At 62.7% G+C, this 18,767-nt stretch overlaps 3 protein-coding genes across 4 annotated transcripts; all 3 read left to right on the top strand.

The window, feature by feature from the left end:
- The first annotated feature begins 1,121 nt into the window (after positions 1 to 1,121).
- RGS14 (regulator of G protein signaling 14) lies at positions 1,122 to 9,302 on the top strand. 2 transcript variants are annotated; one of them, XM_036391900.1, is made up of 15 exons: positions 1,122 to 1,292; positions 2,580 to 2,601; positions 3,698 to 3,852; positions 3,959 to 4,051; positions 4,561 to 4,704; positions 4,852 to 5,001; positions 5,168 to 5,285; positions 5,363 to 5,487; positions 5,564 to 5,767; positions 5,865 to 5,941; positions 6,452 to 6,578; positions 6,854 to 6,935; positions 7,112 to 7,170; positions 7,387 to 7,501; positions 7,767 to 9,302. In XM_036391900.1, the coding sequence occupies exons 1-15, from the start codon at positions 1,248 to 1,250 to the stop codon at positions 7,994 to 7,996; spliced, it is 1,746 nt and encodes a 581-aa protein (XP_036247793.1). In that variant the 5' UTR covers positions 1,122 to 1,247; the 3' UTR covers positions 7,997 to 9,302. The 2 variants fall into 2 exon arrangements, with proteins under 2 accessions (XP_036247793.1, XP_036247792.1); XM_036391899.2 differs by having other exon boundaries at positions 1,137 to 1,292; positions 5,165 to 5,285.
- Positions 9,303 to 11,058: 1,756 nt separating this feature from the next.
- On the top strand, positions 11,059 to 14,888 carry SLC34A1 (solute carrier family 34 member 1). The gene is given in 13 exon segments (XM_036391704.1): positions 11,059 to 11,188; positions 11,339 to 11,521; positions 11,884 to 12,012; positions 12,090 to 12,233; positions 12,347 to 12,458; positions 12,550 to 12,745; positions 12,930 to 13,025; positions 13,141 to 13,240; positions 13,466 to 13,633; positions 13,781 to 13,897; positions 14,045 to 14,169; positions 14,265 to 14,298; positions 14,301 to 14,888. Coding segments are annotated over 13 exon segments (2,028 nt in total). The 5' UTR covers positions 11,059 to 11,082; the 3' UTR covers positions 14,819 to 14,888.
- Positions 14,889 to 15,712: 824 nt separating this feature from the next.
- LOC118692141 (alpha-2Db adrenergic receptor-like) lies at positions 15,713 to 16,870 on the top strand. Its single transcript, XM_036391781.1, has one exon. The coding sequence runs from the start codon at positions 15,713 to 15,715 to the stop codon at positions 16,739 to 16,741; it is 1,029 nt and encodes a 342-aa protein (XP_036247674.1). The 3' UTR covers positions 16,742 to 16,870.
- Positions 16,871 to 18,767: the final 1,897 nt, after the last annotated feature.

Raw genomic sequence — 18,767 nt, 5'->3', positions numbered from 1 at the left:
CAAAGCCAAGCCAAACAACACAGCCACACTCCAACAAAGCAGAGGGGAGCAGCATGATCACCCCTCATCCCACTGCTGCTCCATGCAGTGGCAGGGGGCAGAGGGGCAGCCAGAGCTGCCACCCTCTGTTCCCCCCACCCAGAGACCCTGCCAGCCCTGTGGCTGCTTGTGGTGCTCTGCTTTTCTGCCTGCTCATGGTGGGAAGGCTTCATTTTTTTCTGCATAGATCTGCACCCAACTTAATGTTAGGGTTCTGCTTTTGCTAGGTTAATCACCCACCTTACATCCCCATTATTAGCATTTCCCTGAGCGGGTTGCCATGGTGCTCTGCGGTTTATCCTGCGCTGTTAGTTACTGAGATTTCCTAACAAATAACCCAAAATATCCTCCACTGGTTTGTGGTTGCTGATCAACATGGAACCCCGACCTTAGGAGATGGGCAAAACTGCTTAGGCATCAGTTTGGTGACTCCAAGCTGCACGTCCACTGCTCCTCCCTGCCAGGTTCTGCTGGCACACGCAGCACAGGCAGCCCTCCCCAAACGCTGTCCCTGGGGCCAGCCCCACACCCTCTGTGACCAGGGCAAGTGGCACCAGGCTGGTGGCACCAGGCTGGGCCTGCTGATGTCCCCCTGCCCCTGCAGCCCCTTCCCTGGGATGATGTGATGGCCGGGAGGAGCCCCCTCAGGCTGCCCAGGCTGCAGGGAGGGGACAAAGGGCTGGCGACCCCAGCCGTGCTGGGAATGGAGACTGGGATGGGTCTGGGAACAGGGATGCAGATGGGGATGCGGTCACGGATGTAGATGTGGATGGAGACAGGGACGGGGATGGGGATGGAAACAAGGATACAGATGGAGACGGGATCACGGATGTGGATGCAGATGGGGAATTAATGGGACGGGCATGGGAAACAGGGATGCAGATGGGAATGGGATAACGGATGTGGACGCAGATGGAGACCGGGACAGGGACGGAGGTGCAGCGGCGCCGCGGCGGCTCCTGGCCCGGGGCTGCAGCCGGTGTCCGCCGGGGCGGTGCCGGTGGCGCGGGGCGGGCGGGCGGGCGGCCCCGCTCCCCCCGCTGCGGTCTCGGTTCCCATGGTGACACTTCCTGTGGGAGCCGAAAGCGGTAGTGTGGCGGTGCCGGGAGCGCCGGGCCGGGCCGGGCCGGGAGAGCCGCGCCGCCGGCCGGGGATGCTGCGGGGCCGCGGGCCGCGCCCGTAGCGCGCCGGGCCGGGCCGAGCCAGGCATGCAGGGCAAGGGCAAACTGCTGGTGGTCCACAACGGGCGCATGGTGAGTGCCCGGGGCGCCGGTGCCCATCCCCCGGAGCACCGGTCCCCACCCCGGGGCTGCCCCGGCCGGCGGCGCGGCGGGAGCTCGGTACCGGGGAGATGGGCGGGCAGGCAGGCGGTGAGGAGCGGATAACGGGCACACAGAGCGATGTGTGGAGTCAGGTGGGAGGTGGGGGGGTTCTGGGCAGGAAGGGCAGGATGGGCATCCCAAGCAGGCGGAGCCGTGGGGGGGTTTAGGGCAGGCAGCGGTGTCTGGGGTGGGTAACGCGTGTGGGGCCGGGGCGGTGAGCAGCAGGGGTTTGTGAGGCTTGGCAGCGGTGTAAGGGGATGTGTGGCACTGGGTGATGGACAAGGGGTGACGGATGGGGTCATGGCAGTCAGCAGTGCTGGTGTCCGGGGGGCTGGGCAGGGCTGTGTGGGTGCGGGCAGCAGGGATGGACGGGGAGGAGCAAGGAGCTGGCAGGAGAGAGGGACGTGGGACCGGGGTAAGAGACATGGCAGAGGAATGTGGGGTGGGGTGGCAGGGAGAGGCAGGGCTGGCATGGTGGGCCTGGGATGGAGACAGTGGGGAGCTGTGTGGGGGGCACGGGCCAGCTGGGCCAGGGGCATCACTGGAATGTGGGCACCCCTTCCAGGGGCATCACTGGAATGTGGGCACCCCTTCAGTGGCCCCAAGCAGGGGATGAGACACAGCACCCTGCAGCGAGTGCGTGGCTGGGCTTTGGCTGTGGGGGCTCTGCCCATCTCCCTGCTTGGCTACTCCATCCCCAGGGCTGCTGTCTGGGGTGTCCCAGACACCCCGTCCTGCAGTGCCCTGAGCTGGCAGCACCTGGTCCCTGCTTTTGGGCATCTGCCCTCCGGTAGCTCCAGGCTCCAGGGAAGGAGGGAACAGGCAATTTGCCTGCTTGGGGCTGTGGTTGTCCTTCCTTCCTTCCCTCCCCTCCTCCCCTCCCCTTCCTGTGCCGTGGAGGCTGTTTCTCTCCTCCCTTCTTGTTTGGGGTGGCAGGGTTACATCTGATAGCAGCTGCCCTTCCCCAGTTGCTGGCCTGGCCCCGGGCCATGGAGGGGTAGGAGAAAGGCTGTACCCCCTTTGTAACTCTCTCCTTGCTGCCCTGGGTTGGAAGTCCTGTGTCTGCCTCTGCCACAGGGCAGGTAACTCCAGAGCAGTGTTTGCTGGCAGTGCCTCTTGCTCTGGGCTCAGCTGGGCTTGCCCTGGCGCTGCTGCCACTCCACCAGGCCAGCAGATGCCACGTAGCCCCTCTGACCTCTCTTGTTTCCACTCCCACAGGGCCCGGCCGTGTCAGATGGAGGTAAGGCTGCTCTTTGCCCTGGGACAGGAGCCCAGCATCATCTTCAGGGGAGGGGGAAGCCCACAGGCAGCCTGTGCCAGGGGCAGGGAGCCAGCAGGCAGCAAGGTCCTGTGTCAGCACAGGCTGTGCCACGGGTGGGTGCAGGGCTGAGCCCTCTGCCCAGCACTGGCCATGTCCCCCCATCCCTCCCACATGGCCCCTGGTGCCTGTCCCCCCTTTTGGCTGCTCAGCTGGCACTTTGGGGTGCTGGGGGCTGAGTGGCTTCCTGGGGCAAGGAGAACCTGGGTACCAGCCAGCCCCAGGTTCTCTGAGGGAGTCTGTCTGTCAGTCTGACTGTGCACTGGATGTTTCAGATGGTTTATTTAGCTGTGTGTGCTCCAGTTACTCGTGGTTTAGCCCAGCAGGAGGATAAGTACAGGGGGCCTGGCAAAGGAGCAGCCTGACACACCTCCTCTGTTCCTGCCAGCTTTGCCAGGACAGCGCTGCTTCCATACCCTTACCTTCTCTTGCAAATGACCCCCTGCTTCAGCTGCACACCAGTCAAACCAGTTCCAAGCTGGGCCTGCCCCTGGGAACTTCCATCTTTGTGAACACATGGTCACCCTGGGTTTCCCCAAAGTGGGGTTTCCTCAGAGTTGGGAGCTGGAAATGGCATTTTCTGTGCCCTCCACATGCTGGGTTTGTCCCTCATCTTGGCCAGAGGAATAGAGAAAGTGGGTTCAGGCACCTCTGCCCATCTTCCAAGCTTCCCTCCACTCTGTGTGCCCTCTGTGTCCCCTTCCACTCCGCTTTCCCTGCTGGCTGGGTGCCTTGCCATGGGTGTCTTACCCCAGGAGATGAGTCACGGGTGGAGTCACAGTGACACCCAGGGTGGGCACAACTGCCAGCACTGGCAGGGACAGCTGTCATGCCAGGAAGTGCCAGCTGTGTCATCCTGGTGCTCAATCCTCCAAGGATGCCACCGTGATGCTCCTCATGTTCCCTACCCAGCACTCACCAGGTCTGATCCCGACGGAGCACGTGGAGGGCTGTTGCTGCTGGGGGGTGACACTGGGGGACAGGGAGACAGCCAGAAGTGACACTTTTTCTCTCTCAGAGTTAAATGCCTCCCGGGCCCGTGGCAGCAACCACAGTGTGAACAGCCTGCCAGGCCCACCAGCCACGTGTGGATCCAGCCAGGGCTCTGTGGTCAGCTGGGCTGAATCCTTCGAGACGCTGCTGCAGGACCGTGTGGCTGTCACCTACTTCACTGTGAGTGTCACAGCCCAGAGATCAGCGCCTGCCCCCGTCCACTCTGGGACACCAGCTGTCCCACAGGCACAGTGCCACCAGACCAGCAGATCTCTCTGCCCTGCAGGAGTTCCTCAAGAAGGAGTTCAGTGCTGAAAATGTCTACTTTTGGCAGGCATGTGAGCGCTTCCAGCAGATCCCAGCCAGTGACACACAGCAGGTACCAGCTCTGGGCAGCTTTGCTCACAGCTGCTGGGAGTGATGTGGGCAGAGCTGTCCAGCTGCACGTCCAGGGGTCCTGGCAGACCCCTTTTCTGGGGGGCTGAGCAAGCTGGGGGCTCTTGCAGAAAGAATAAGGAGATGGATGTGATGTGCATCTGAAAAGCCACAGCTGGGACTGCCTGCCCCACAGAGCAGGATGTGCTTCCCCTGCCAGAGGGTGGAGAGTGTTTCTGGGGAGACAAACAAGACCAAGGGCAGAGCTAGACAGGGGATCATGGGGACAGAGCCAGGTGGCTGCAGGGGATGGTTCCTCCCTCGGGTTGTACCTCTGTGGAGACATTGCTGTATTGTGCCCAGAGCTTGGTCCTGAAGTCTAGATACTGAGCTGATCCCGGGGCAGGTTGGTTCTTCAGGGCTCAGGTGTCTCTGTGGGGTGAGTAGGGGGCTCCCCTGGTGTGGTGTAGAGGAGGGGGTTGCTGGTCCCAGCCTGGCCTCCTGTCCCCTCAGCTGGCCCAGGAGGCACGGCGGATCTACGATGAGTTCCTCTCCAGCCACTCGGTCAGTCCTGTGAACATTGACAAGCAGGCCTGGATTGGGGAGGACATGCTGGCCACCCCCTCCCCAGACATGTTTCGCATCCAGCAGCTCCAGGTATGGCAGCACCCACAGGATGGGGCTGTGGGACCACCCCATGTGTCACCCAGCATCACTGCTGTCACCGTGGGGCTGTGCCATGGGGCAGTGCCTGGAGCCTGGAGGCGTGCAGGGGTCTCAAGCACACACATCCTCCCTTTCCAGATCTTCAACCTGATGAAGTTTGACAGCTACACACGTTTTGTGAAATCCCCCCTGTACCAGGCCTGCCTGCGGGCAGAGAGCCAGGGCCAGCCCCTGCCTGACCTGCGGCCCCACTCCCGCAGCAGCAGCCCCCCTCCTGACCTCAGCAAGGTGAGTCGGGGGAAAGGGCAATGGGGACACGTCCTCGTGGTGCTGGGTCCCCTCCCTGCTGTTCAACCCCAGGCTGAGCCCAGACAAGCAGTCAGGGCACCAGGGAAAGGGAAGGGGGACCCTCAGGTGTTGCCAAGCTGAGATGCTGCTCAATTCACCCCAGAAGACGAAGCTGAAGCTGGGCAAGTCGCTGCCCCTGGGCGTGGAGACGGCGGGCAGCAGTGCCAGCCGCAGCCTGCAGCGCTCCTTCAGGAAGGGAGAGCGGCGGGAGCCCTCGTGGGCGGGTGAGTGCTCTGCTCAGCAGGACAGAGGGGCCTCAGGCGTGTTCACGTCCCCACCACCGTCCTTCTGTCTGTCCTAGAGGGGGGAGAAGGCAGCAGGAGCGCCATGCTGTGGAGGGAGTCCCAGGGCTCACTCAACTCCTCAGCCAGCCTGGACCTGGGCTTCTTGTCCTCGGCCAGCACAGCCACCAGCCCCTGCACAGAGGTGAGTGGGCACCACGCCACTGCCACGGCACCACGCTGCCGCTGGCTGGGCTCATCCCACCTCATCCCTCCCTCAGGGCCAGCAGAAGAGCCTGGGGGGCAGCGAGGCCGAGCTGCCAGGCAAGCCCATGAAGTACTGCTGCGTGTACCTGCCTGATGGCACAGCCTCGCTGGCCTCCGTCCGGCCCGGCCACTCCATCCGGGACATGCTGGCCGGGCTGTGTGAGAAACGCGGCTTCAGCCTCCCCGACATCAAGGTCTTCCTGGTGGGCAATGAGCAGGTAGGGCCGGCAGGGGGGAGCAGGGTTTGTGCCAGCCAAACCATCCCTGTGCCGGGACCACTGTGCTGGCTCTCTCCTGATGGTTTGTCTCTTGCAGAAAGCATTGGTGCTGGACCAGGAGTGCTCCGTGCTGGCAGACCAGGAGGTGAAGCTGGAGAACAGGATAAGCTTTGAGTGAGTGGGAGATGTGACCGTGTTCACAGGGGTCTTAGGATGAGGGAAGAGACGAGAATCTGACTCCATGTTTCAGAAGGCTTGATTTATTATTTTATGATATATATTATATTAAAACTATACTAAAAGAATAGAAGAAAGGATTTCATCAGAAGGCTAGCTAAGAATAGAAAAGAATGATTACAAAGGCTTGTGGCTCGGGCTCTTTGTCCAAGCCAGCTGACTGTGATTAGCTATTAATTAAAAACAACTAACATGGGCTAATCAAAGATCTATTTGTTGCATTCCACAGCAGCAGATAAACATTGTTTACATTTTGTTCCTGAGGCTTCTCAGCTTCTCAGGAGGAAAAATCCTAAAGAAAGGATTTTTCATAAAAGATGTCTGCGACAGGGAGCTTTGGGGCTGATGCTGTTGGCCATGCATAGTGCCTCAAACCCGGTCCCCCGGGGAGTCCCGAGTGCCCTGGCCCTGCTCCTGCCTGCAGCCACCTCTTGTTCCCCTCTGCAGCCTGGAAATCTCCTCCCTCAACAAGACCATCCGCATCACAGCCAAGTCAACCAAGCGCATCCGGGAGGCGCTGCAGCCCGTGCTGGGCAAGTACGGCGTGAGCGTGGAGCAGGCGCTGCTGCGCAGGGTGAGGGAGCCTGGGGGCACGGCCAGCCCCCTGCTTTGGGGGAACCCTGCGTTTGGGGCTCAGGCCAGGGGCTGCTGGCTCTCAGCAGGTAGTGGGGAGCAGCGCTGTGTGCCTGTGAGCTCCTACAATCACTGCTTTGGGATGGGCTGTGACATCCTGCTGCGTGCTGGGAGGGACCAGGGGGTGTTTCCTGGGGTTTGGCCAGACGGGTCCTCAGCCTGGCTGCCTTCCCCGTGCCACAGTGAGTGTGACACCGGCTGCTGTTCCTGTTGCAGCAAGGTGAGCCAGCCACGCTGGACTTGGAGAAGCTGGTCAGCACAGTGTCTGCTCAGAAACTTGTCTTGGAAACACCAGCAGGTAAAGTGTCCTCCAAACCATGTCCCCTTAAGCCACATCACCCTGAAGGGCTCTCAGAGGGTCAGGCTGTTTTCTGCTGGCCATGGCTCCCACTCCCTGGGACAAGGTCCATCCTGTCCCTGCCTGGCCAGCACCAGGATGCTGGAATGGGGCACTGAGCATCACTTCCCTTGCAGACGTGCGAGTGATGGGGAGTGCTGAGGCTGCAGCTGCCCCCTCTCTGCTCCGGAGTGAGGTGAGCATCAAATCCCACCAGCCCTGCTCAGAGATGCCCTCATAGCTGCTGTCATGGTCCACAGGGAAGCCGGGCCCTGCTGTGGCCTCAGCATTTGCCACAGGGCTGGGCAGTGATGCCAAGGCAGGAGCCAGGCTGTGGGAGGGTGATGGGGACACAGCCCAGGGCAGTGCTGCCTCCTGGCCCTGTGGCTGAGGCCTGGGCTGCTCCTTGCAGGAGGGGAGCCCAACAGGAGCAGAGCCTGACACACGATGGGAGATGCCCTCCTCCTTCTCCAGGCCACAGTCTTCAGCTGCCATGAACCTCAACCGCCGCACGTACGACCTGGAAGGTGAGACCTGGCATGTCTGAATGCTGAGGGGCTGGGGCAAAGCACAGGCTGAGGGATGCAGAGCCCCTGGTGTGCTGAGGATGGCTGCAGGGTCCCATGAAGCTGGGAATGGACTGTGGGGACTTGGGGTCTGCTGTGGAGCAGGGAGAAGGTGCCAGTGCTGTGCCTGGGAGGCGTTCAGGGTCATATCAGGTGGAGAGGGCAGCTGAGGTGCTGGGACAAAGCCCCAGTGCCTGGCTCAGGTGCATGATCTGCATTTCCCCAGGGCTGGTGGAGCTGCTGAACCGTGCCCAGAGCTGCCGGGCCAACGACCAGCGTGGGCTGCTCTCTAAGGAGGACCTGGTCCTGCCTGACTTCCTCCAGCTCCCCGTGCAGGACAGCAGTGCCTGTGAGGGGTCACAGCAGCCCAGTGCCCCTCAGGCTGGCTCTGAGGGAAGCAGCTGCCCTCAGGAAGAGCCTGCTCTGGCTCAGCCTTCGTTGGACCACAAGCTCTGATGAGTGCTGCTGCACGTCCACACCCAGCGTGTGGCACCCCCAGGCCCTGCCAGGGTTCAAGAGGGGCCCGACAGCCCCTGCCCTGCACCACTGACACTGCCCAGACTGCAGATCCATCCACGTCCTGTCCCACGCTGTCACGTCGTGTCCTGTGCGTGGCTGAGCAGCTGCCATGCCCCTCTGTGGGGCCACATCCCGGTGCACATCAAGGGACTCTTGTACATAGTCTGAACCCTCGTTGCAAAGCACTTTGCAACATCCCTGGCACTGCCCTGCCCAGTGCCTCTGCCCTGCCCAGCACATCCTGCCTGTGTCGGGCTGACATAACCCCACTGAAAGCTCCTTTCCAACTGCAGGGTGTGCAGGATAGACAGGCTGGGTGGGGAGGAAAGGCAGGCTCCAGTCCTGAACTGCAGTGCTGTGTGAGCAGGCAGGGTCAGCAGAACATGTGCCCCGAGCTCAGAGCCAGATCCAGTCCTGGCCCCGTGGGAACAGGGCTGCCCCGTTGTTGATTTGCAAGTCCACCCTTCCTGGGGAGGGTGAGCGTGGCCCTGCCAGGCTGTGCCCCGGGCAGGCTGTTACGTCTGCATTGCGTGAGCGTGGCCTGATCCTGCCACGGTAGCACTGCTTGGAGCAGGGCACATGGTTCCTGCCCCGGGCAGCCAGAGGCAGAGCCAGCAGATGGTGCCAAGAAAGCCTTCTTCCTCCTCCTCCTCCTCCTCCTCCCTGCTGGAGATCCTGCGTGGGTGGCTGCTGAGGGACAGGCAGGAGCAAATCCCCATCTCCCCCTGCCCCATCCCCACTGGGGTGTGGGTGCTCAGCCTGCAGGACAGCTCTGCTTGGTGCCAGGAGAATGCAGCACCCCTGGGTGCGAGCACCTCAGCCAGCATGTGCCCAGCCTGTCACTCCTGCCAGGAGCCTTGAGCCTCCAGCTGCCAGTCCTGGCTGTGCACTGCTGGTCCCCCTGCCCAGCAGCCCAGTGTCCCCAGAGGTCCCAGACAGAATCTGCAATGGAGACGTTCCCCCAACAGCAGCCAGGAGACCCCTCCACAGTCCATCCTTGCCAGAGCCCCTCCTGGCTGTGCCTTGGGTAACCACTGCACCACCACTGCCTGGCCAGAGGCAGAGGGGTGACCCAGGGCCCCCAGGTTTGCCCAGAGATGGGGGCATGGCCACCCAGCCCTATGCTGCCACAGCCAGCTGCAGCCCTGTGGCCTTAGTCAGAGCCCCCCTGTGTCTCTGTGATGCTGCTCAGTTCTGTCTGTGCTGTGGAACCAGGGGAAATAAAGAGCATTGTCTGGATGTATCCTTCTGTCCTTCCTCTGCTGTCAAGGCTGGATTGTGCTTTTCCCTGCAGCAATGTCCCCTCAACCCTCTCCCCACAGAGCCTTCCCAGGGCCATGGCAGAGCTGGGGCCAGCCCTGGGCTCCAGTGCCACCCTGATTGGCAGCGAGGGGCAGTGCCAGGAGTTGTTTACCCAGCACTGCTGGTGGAGCAGGGGAAGCTGCAGGGCCGGCATGGCCAAGGACTTCAGCCCCAACCCTGTCAATGAGTGACAGCCAGAGCTGCCAGGGCCTCACTGGGTTAATGATTGTGGGGGCGGCTGGCCAAGAGCCCCTGGGCACGGGGCAAGTGCGGACACCAGGGACACCAGCGCCCTGCACACTGGCTGCACCCCCTGGGCAGAAGGGTCCCCAAGCCCTGCGGAGGCAGGACATGTCCCCTGCTGTGCCACCTCCCGCGCATTCGGCTCCATCAGCCTGTGACCCAGTGCAGGTGGCTCAATGATGCTCCAGCAGTGGCACAGGTGTCCCCAGGCTGTCCCTGAGTGCCCTGGAGTACCCAAGGGATCTTTCTTTCATTTGCACCTGGCTCATCATGGTAATGAGTTCTGGCAGTGCTTCATCCTGGGGAAATGGGGCAACTGAGCACCCCTTTGTGCCCACTCCCACAGGCACAGGGCCGGAGAGCCTTTGGCCACTGTCTGTCCCCTGTGGACATAAAGCTTGCTGTGTGTGTCCTGTGGGTGGATGGAAACTTGGCTGGAGGTGTGTAAGCAGCAGGTAATGATAAACAGGGCTGAGGAGGAGGTGGTGACGGCAGCGCTGGCCTCGCTCCTCTCCTGCTCACCCACTGCACATGCTGGGAGATGTGGTGCCAGGGAAGATGTGGTGCCAGGGAGATGCAGGCTCTGCCCCACACAGCCCTCAGTACTGCTGGCTGCCCCACACTGAGCCCTGGCACGGGCTGTGTGCCACCATCACCACCAGTGGCAGGACATGGGGATTGATCACACTGGTGTTGGCATCAGCCATCTCCAACACCCTGGGAGTGAGGCCATTGTGCCCTGGGCAGAGCTGATCCCTCATGGCTGATGCTGTGGTGGCACTGAGGTGAGCATGGCCTCACCTCTGGTTTGTGATACCCCAGCAGCACCAGCACCAAGCTCTTCTCCTCCTCCTCCTCTTCCTCTCGTGCAGTGGATGAACCACCTGGCACCAAATGATGGAGAGCCGAGGCTCCTCCAGCATCACCTCCCGGGCTCTGGGTCCCAGCAGTGCCCGGCTCTGCTCATCACGGCAGCAGCTGAGCTCACCCCGACCCGGGAGTGCCCCGGTACCCTGGGGGCACGTGCCCCATCTCGCCCCAGGGCCGCGGCTGACCGGGATGGGTGGGGGTTACCCATTAACTGCAGGAATTTCTGGGGAGGAGGTGAGCAGCCAGCGGAGCCGAGGGGCGACGCGGGGCTCCTTAGACTTTGCTCTTGGCTGGTGTATAAAGGGCCGTGGTGCCCCACGGGCCACTTCGCTGGAGGGAGGCGTGGATGTGGCATGTGGAAGTGGCACTGCCCTGAGTGCCCGGCCAGCCCCAGGTGAGCTGGGCCCTGGGCAGGAGGAGTCCCCTTCCTGCCTGCCCTGCCTGCCCTTGGGGTGGCACAGCAGCAGCTGGCGGCCCAGGGGACCAAAAGATGATGGGATGGTGCTCCTCAGTGGTGCCAGCACTGCAGGGATCTGGGGGGATGTGGCAGCTGGTGCAGCGCAGCTGTGGTGACACGCGGCCACCTCTGCTCAGCCTCAGCAGGAGCCATGCTGCCCTACCGGACCGAGAGCCCAGTCCTGCCCGGGCGCTGCCCGGTGCGGGGAGGAAGGGTTGTGCATGGGCCACAGTTTGCCTACTGCCCCAGCCCCCAAGGTAGGTGCCCCCAGCCCTCCTCCTCCTCTTCCTCCTCCTCCTCCTCAGCTCTGCTTCTGGCCAGACGCTGTCCCAGGCAGTGCTGGGCTGTGCTCTGCAGGGAGGTCCCTGCCAGGACAGGGCTGTAACACAGCTGCTGTCTCTCCCCAGCTCTGCACCGGCTGCCAGGTGCCCATGGCTGCCCCTTCACGGTCAGCGCCGTGCCCTGCCCTGAGCACGGCTTCCCCTGCCCCGGCTCCCCCGGGCGCCTGCGCGAGGGCCGCGAGCGCTTCGAGCTGGACGCGCTCCCCTGGCAGGGGCACCGGCTGGGCTTGGACGAGCTGCAGAGGCCAGGTGAGACCCCAGGGGCGTGGGAGTCTCACAGCACCTGGGCTGGGGAACACCCCAGAGATCTGACAAAGGCACCTGGGGCACTTGTGGTGCCAGGACTGTGGGGTGCCAGGTTGGGAGGGGAGTGCTGGTGGAGAGACCCTCAGTGTCCTGGGGTGATGTGGGAAGAGCTGAGGGACAATGGGCAGCTGGCACAAGGCACTGCAGGGTGGGAGGAGATGGACGGGACCCTGGGATAGGTGGCATAGCTCAGGACATGGGCTCTGGGCTGTCAGGAGCCATGGAAGTGGAAAAAGGCTGTCGGAGCCTGGGGAGCCAGGGCCATGCCACAGCAGGAGTTTAACACTCTCTCTTGTCTTGCACAGAGCTCGGGTGCTGGGCCAGGGTCCAGTCCTTCTGTGTCTCCCTTCTAAAGGTGCCCCTGATGTTTGGGTTCCTGTACCTCTTCGTGTGCTCTCTGGACGTGCTCAGCTCTGCCTTTCAGCTGGCTGGAGGTAGTAGGGTGGCAGGGATGCCTGGGAACCTGGTGGCACTGGCAGTGCCAGCAGCCTGCACTTACATTCCCTTACAGGTAAGGTGGCGGGGGACATCTTCAAGGACAACGCCATCCTCTCCAATCCAGTGGCTGGGCTGGTGGTGGGCATCCTGGTGACCGTGCTGGTGCAGAGCTCCTCCACCTCCACCTCCATCATCGTCAGCATGGTCTCCTCAGGGTGTGAGTGTGCCCACGAGGCTGCTGGGGACCTGAGGCTGAGGGAGAGGATGGCTGGATGGAGTCATCCTGAGCTGGACCATGCAAGGCTAGCAGGTCTATCTGTCTGTCCCCAGTGCTGGAGGTGCGCTCTGCCATCCCCATCATCATGGGCTCCAACATCGGCACCTCGGTCACCAACACCATCGTGGCCCTCATGCAGGCTGGCGACCGCAGTGAGTTCAAACGGTGAGAGCTGCATGGCTCAGGGGACACTGCTGGGGTTGGGGGCAGCTCCTCAGGACCACCTCACACCAATGGGCCCGTTCATGCTGCACAGGGCCTTCGCTGGTGCCACGGTGCACGACTGCTTCAACTGGCTGTCAGTGCTGGTGCTGCTGCCGCTGGAGGTGGTGAGTGGGTACCTGCACCATGTCACCCGCCTGGTTGTGGCCACCTTCAACATCCGCAGTGGGAAAGATGCCCCCGACCTGCTGAAGATCATCACAGAGCCCTTCACCAAACTCATCATCCAGGTCTCCTCAGCTGTTCGTATGCCCCAGGCTGGTGGTGATGCCCCCAGGACTGGTGTCCCTTTGATGGCGGTTGTATCCCGGTGTGCCCAGGCTGGCAGTGGTGTCCCCATGCCAGTGAAGATGTCCCCAGCCTGTGGGTGCTGTTAGCCCCCAGGTGGCCTCTCCAACATGCGTGTTGTTGCAGCTGGACAAGTCTGTGATCACAGGCATCGCGACAGGGGACGAGAGCCTGCGCAACCGGAGCCTCATCCGCGTCTGGTGTGGCCCTGCAACCCCACAGGTGAGGGGCCCGTGGCCCTGCTGGGGCCACCAAACACTCCCACAGAGGATGGGTGGTGGGCAAGGGCTGGCAAAGCACACTGTGGAGCCAGCTGTAGCCCACCTTCTCCCTGCAGATGGCCTCTGTGGGGCTTGGGCCCCCCCCAAACTGCACATCCCCTGGCCACTGCAGCACTAAGGGCATTGAGGTCCTTCACAACGTCACCAGGAAGAAGTGTGAGTGGGTGTGGAGGGCTTGGGCAGGGTTGGGGCACAGGGCATGCAGCTGGGGAGGTGCAAGGGGGGCTGGGGGTTGCACATGTGATGGAGAAGTGCTGGAGCCATGATGTGGGGCAGGGCTGGGTGATGTTCTGGGGTCCAGGTGTGGGGCTGTCTGTGGGGGCAGGTTGTGAGCGGGGCCGGGCCAGCCCCAGCCCCTTGTCCAGCCGTGCTGTGGGGCAGGTGAGCACCTCTTCACCGACACACCACTACCTGACCTGGCTGTGGGGCTGGTGCTGCTGGCCGGGTCCCTTGTCGTGCTCTGCACCTGCCTCATCCTCCTGGTCAAACTCCTCAACTCCCTGCTCAAGGGGCAGGTGGCCAAAGCCATCCAGAAGGTCATCAACACTGGTGAGTAGGATGGGGACCACATGCCACATGGCCACCCATGCCCATCTCCACCTGCCATCCTCAGACCTGTCCCTGGCTGCCCCTGGCCCCCAGCCCTGATGTGGCCATGTCCCTGTTTGTGTCCATGCCCTGGCCATGCCCTGGCAGACCTCCCACACCCGCTCAGCTGGCTCACCGGCTACTTCGCCATGGTGGTGGGTGCTGGGATGACCTTCGTGGTGCAGAGCAGCTCTGTCTTCACCTCGGCCATCACACCCCTGATTGGTGAGTCCCAGCCATTCCTCATCCCCTGCCATGTGCCATTCTGTGGCCTGTGGGTGCTAAAGCACTCAGAGGGACAAAAGGAGCTGTGCCTCCTTGGGAGAGCATGGGGATGGCACTGCCAGGAGTGACAGGATGCCTCTCCCACAGGCCTGGGGGTGATCAGCATTGAGCGTGCGTACCCACTGACCCTGGGCTCGAACATTGGCACCACCACCACTGCCATCCTGGCTGCCCTGGCCAGCCCAGGGGACAAGCTGGCCAGCTCCTTCCAGGTACAGTCAGCCCGGGGCCATGGCTGGGCTGGATAGGGTAGGGGCAGGGAAGGGGCTGGGGGAAGCCCGGCCTGATGGGGATGCCATCCTTGCAGATTGCTCTGTGCCACTTCTTCTTCAACATCTCGGGCATCTGCTGTGGTACCCCCTGCCCTTCACCCGCCTGCCCATCCGCATGGCCAAGGCGCTGGGCGAGCGCACGGCCAAGTATCGCTGGTTTGCCGTGCTCTACCTCATCATCTGCTTCCTCCTGCTGCCCTCCCTCATCTTCGGCATCTCCATGGCGGGCTGGCAGGCACTGGTGGGGGTGGGCGCACCCTTCCTCGGCCTCCTCTTCTTTGTGGGGCTGGTGAACGCTCTGCAGGCACACAGCCCCGGGCGCCTGCCCAAGTGGCTGCAGACCTGGGACTTCCTCCCAGCCTGGATGCACTCGCTGCAGCCGCTGGACCGTGTCATCACCCAGGCCACGCTGTGCTGCACCGACCGCTGCCGCAGCCCCGAGGGCTGGGAGGAGCCCGAGGGCGCTCCCCGCGACAAGGCCAGGCTGGGGCTGGACAACCCTGCCCTCTCCTACCCCGAGGAGATGCCCAGCCCCAGCACGCGGGTGGGCTCCCCTCGCCCGCTCCCGCACGGTGCCACACGGCTCTAGCTGGCATTGCTCACCCGGGCTGCTGCTCCTGTGGCCACTGGTGCCCACCGCCCCTGCTCAGCTGTGTCTAATAAAGGGGGAGTGCTGACACCCCTGCGTGTGTCTCTTTGGGTCCTCCCTCTGCAAACCCTGCTGTCACAGGTACCCCTCACACCATCACTGCTCAGCCCAGCTGGTGCTGGGGACACACCAAGCACATCATCATGGTGATGATGCCACAGCTAAACCCTGAGCTCTGTAGCCACCTGTACTGAGCTGTCACAGGCAGCATCTTCTTCCCTTGCTTTGTCCCCAAAGGGCTGAGCTGGCGGGGTCCGTGGTGCCCCACTGTGTGCCACAGCAGCATATATGTGATCGAGGCACAGCACAGCCAAGCAAGGTCCTGGGCTGCTGCAGTGACCAGCAGTAGGAGCTGGGATCAGCAGGATGATGACTCGGCATGGTTGGGCAGTGCCCCTGCACCACCAGGCACCCTGGCACCCATGGCTGGAGCCCTCCTGCCGTGGTGACCCTAAAGGAGCCCTTTAAGTGGCAATAACAGCTTCTCCCACTGCCCACAGATGTTTGGGTTCCTGCCAGTGATATCGGCCCACCCTTCCCTCCCTCCCTCCTTCCCGCCCGCCCTCCTCCGGACTGGGACCAGCAGAGCCAGCAGCGCTGCCGTGGGAGCCTCTCGGTGCTCCCGGCCCCGCCGCTGTCCTGCATGCCCAGCCGGGCAACCACCGGGCCAGGACGACCTCGCCACCAGACCGGGTCAGTGCAGGAGTGGCGGCAGCCAGGACAGCCCCCGGGGACTCAGCGATGCTGGGACTGCGCCCGCAGCCGCTTCGGGACCGGTGAGCAGGGTGGGGGAAAGCCCCATGGGGCTTCATCTGCGTGAGGGGCCGGGCCAACATGGAGCCAGCCAGCGCCCTTCCCAACACCTCCGGTAACGGCAGCAGCGCCAGCAGTGCCCCACACTCACCCGCAGCCACGGGGCTCATCTTGCTGGCAGCCCTGTCCGTCCTGCTGGCCACGCTGCTGGGAAACGCTCTGGTGGTGGTGGCCATCTCCACCAGCCGAGCCCTGCAAGCCCCACAGAACCTCTTCCTCGTGTCCCTGGCCTCGGCAGACATCCTGGTGGCCATCCTCGTGCTGCCCTTCTCGCTGGCCAACGAGGTGATGGGCTACTGGTACTTTGGCGGGCTGTGGTGCAGCCTGTACCTGGCGCTGGACGTGCTGCTGTGCACGGCGTCCATCGGGCACCTCTGCGCCATCAGCCTCGACCGCTACTGGGCCGTGACACGGGCAGCGCGGCTCAACCTGCGCCGCAGCCCGCGACGGGTGAGGGCCATGATCGGGGCGGTGTGGGCAGCGGCGGCCCTGGTGGCACTGCCACCGCTCCTGCGGCCGCGGCCGGGCGGGCGGGAGTGCCAGCTGAGCCAGGAGACCTGGTACGTGCTGGCCTCCTGCGCCGCCTCCTTCTTCGTGCCCTGCCTCGTCATGGTGGCCGTGTACTGCCGCATCTACCGCCTGACTGCCCGGCGCACGGCCGCCCTGCTCGCTGCCCGCTCTCCATGCGCTGCCAGCGGCGATGGAAAGGTGTTGGGCGTGGGGATGCTGAGATGGCGCCACCGGAGCCAGCACCAGAGCATGCTGCTGTGCCGCCGGCGGCTGGTGCGGGCACGGGAGCGGCGCTTCACTGTCGTGCTGGCTGTGGTGATGGGCGCCTTCGTGCTGTGCTGGTTCCCCTTCTTCTTCACCTACAGCCTGGGAGCTCTCTGTGGGCAGGGCTGCCGTGTCTCCAAGCCCCTCTTCAACTTTTTCTTCTGGATTGGCTACTGCAACAGCAGCGTCAACCCCCTCATCTACACCCTCTTCAACCGGGATTTCCGTGCTGCCTTCCGCCGGCTCCTCGCCGTTCCGCACCGGCACCGCTCTTAGGGACCCCTTGGGACACTGGGGACATGGCCACCAGCCCTGCTCAGCGACCACAGCACCTGGCCATGCCACAGACCCTGGATGGCAGTGCCAGTGTGCAGCTCGAGGTGCTTCTGGAACTGCAGGATTGAATAAAACGGGACCAAATCCTGTGCCTGGGGCTGGCGTCTGCCTCCAGGTTGCTCAGAAAGCGGCACCAACCTGCCAGCTCCTTTTGTCACCCGCATCACCCCACAGCTGTGCCTTGCAGCAGTGGTGGTGACAACTTGCTGAGTGAGCCCTCCCCACTCTCAGATGAATGTCTGTGTCCCCCAGCACTCTCTTGTGTAGGGGATGGATCCCATGGCTGCTGTGAGGAGACAAAACCCTCCCTGTGGCAGCATCACCAGCGCTGGGCTGAGCTGGCTGTGCCACCACAGCAGCCCAGCCCGAGCCCTGTGCCTCTCTGTCCCCTCTGGGAACATGCCAGCTGTGCTATGTCATGGGGGCTCTGTGTGGCCACACACGTACCCACAGTGGGGTACAAGGGTTGCAGGTCTGGCGTGGAACACCCCACATCCTGCTCGGGGACTGTTCTGGGATCTTGCTGCAGGAGGGAAAGCAGGAATGACATCCCAGAGCCAGAAAGGCCGTTCTCCCTTGGGAGAGTGTCAGAGATGGGATCGCATGGGAACAGGCTCCAGCACAGCCTGACGTGCAAGAGGCCACAGAGGCAGCTGTGGGGGGAAGACCCAGGGACAACCACATCCCCCTTGGGGGGCAGAGACCGCCCCACACCCACCCTTCCTGGCTGCCTGCCTCGCTCTGCACAGACACCCGGAGGTCAGGGGCTGCTCCACTTCTTCAGCTTTGCTGCTCAAAATAGAAAATCTCAAAACATTGGACTTTCTCTGGGCTAAAAACAGCTGCTGGCGCCTGGGAGCTGGAGCTCAAGGAACACTGGCCCTTGCCAGCTCCCCCAGCCCCGGTCAGGGTGGGTGCAGCTCAGCTGGGCTCGGGGGGGGGTTGGATGGGATGGGGGGGCTGGATGGGATGGGGGCACTCGCAGCAGTGAGGATCCCTGGGCCATCACTGTGCCTGCTGGCCCCATGTGGGGAGGCTCATGGTGTGAGCTTTAGAGTCAGCAGAGTTCCCAGTGGGATCGGGTTGGGATGGGTCCCTCGGAGGGGTCTGGTCCCGGTGGCTGGAGCTGCTCGGGCACTGCCCACGGAAGGAGCTGCCCTATCACTGCCACCCAGCTTCCCTCCCACAGCCACCCTCCTCCTTCTCACAACTAAACAACATTTGGCTTCTAAAAATATCCAGATGAGGGCAACTAGTGGGGACACGGCCGGGTCAGTTCTCCCAGGGGCACCAGCCTTCTGGCAGCACCCCAGGGCCCCACAGTGCCCTGGCCACACACCCTGGTGCCAACAGGGTCCCAGGCACTATCCATCCTCCTGGGCATGAGCACACAGCTCCCCTCCACAGATCTGAAAAGCAGAGTGGCAGCTCCACACCTGAGCTGCTGCTGGGTCTGTTGGGGACACTGGGATCCTCTGGACACTGGTGCTGCTCAGCAGCCTCCCGTTGTCCGTGAGCTTTGTCTGTGATGGGAATGGTGCTGCAGAATGCAGGTGGGAGGAAACAGAAAATAGCAACCCAAGGGTTAATGCTGGAAATGGATGGAAATAGAGTAATCTCATTTTAAGTTGAAAATAAACATGCTTTGGAAGGAAAGCAGCTCTAAAAGAGGAGCTCTCACACCATGAGCTCATCCCTCCAGGCAGTGACAGAGAGATTACCCCCAAGGTGTGGCAGGGCAAAGCATCCTCCTCCTCTTCCTCATCGCTGCAGATTCATACCCTGAAGATGTGACATCTGATTTCCAGTGGATGCTGAAGGGCACAGCAGTACTGACTGTACAGACAGTGAGTGCTTGGAGTAATTTGTGTTATTATCATCCTCACTGCAGCCTGAGGACATGAACCCAAAATCTCTCCTGCCGTGGGCCCAGGCTGCCACTGACAGACACCAGGGGAGGGATCTG

This window comes from Molothrus ater, chromosome 15 (genome assembly GCF_012460135.2).
Source record: "Molothrus ater isolate BHLD 08-10-18 breed brown headed cowbird chromosome 15, BPBGC_Mater_1.1, whole genome shotgun sequence".
Taxonomy (NCBI): domain Eukaryota; kingdom Metazoa; phylum Chordata; class Aves; order Passeriformes; family Icteridae; genus Molothrus; species Molothrus ater.
Note: the sequence above shows the minus strand (reverse complement) of the source record. Positions and strands in the feature narration are given on the sequence as shown.

Bases quoted from the DNA above. Each gene is read 5' to 3' on its own strand.
- RGS14 (XM_036391899.2), top strand. From the start codon at position 1,248: ATGCAGGGCAAGGGCAAACTGCTGGTGGTCCACAACGGGCGCATG. The intron at 6,936-7,111 runs GTAAAGTGTCCT...CTTCCCTTGCAG, and splicing joins TGTCTTGGAAACACCAGCAG to ACGTGCGAGTGATGGGGAGT. The intron at 7,502-7,766 runs GTGAGACCTGGC...GCATTTCCCCAG, and splicing joins CCGCACGTACGACCTGGAAG to GGCTGGTGGAGCTGCTGAAC.
- LOC118692141 (XM_036391781.1), top strand. From the start codon at position 15,713: ATGGAGCCAGCCAGCGCCCTTCCCAACACCTCCGGTAACGGCAGCAGC.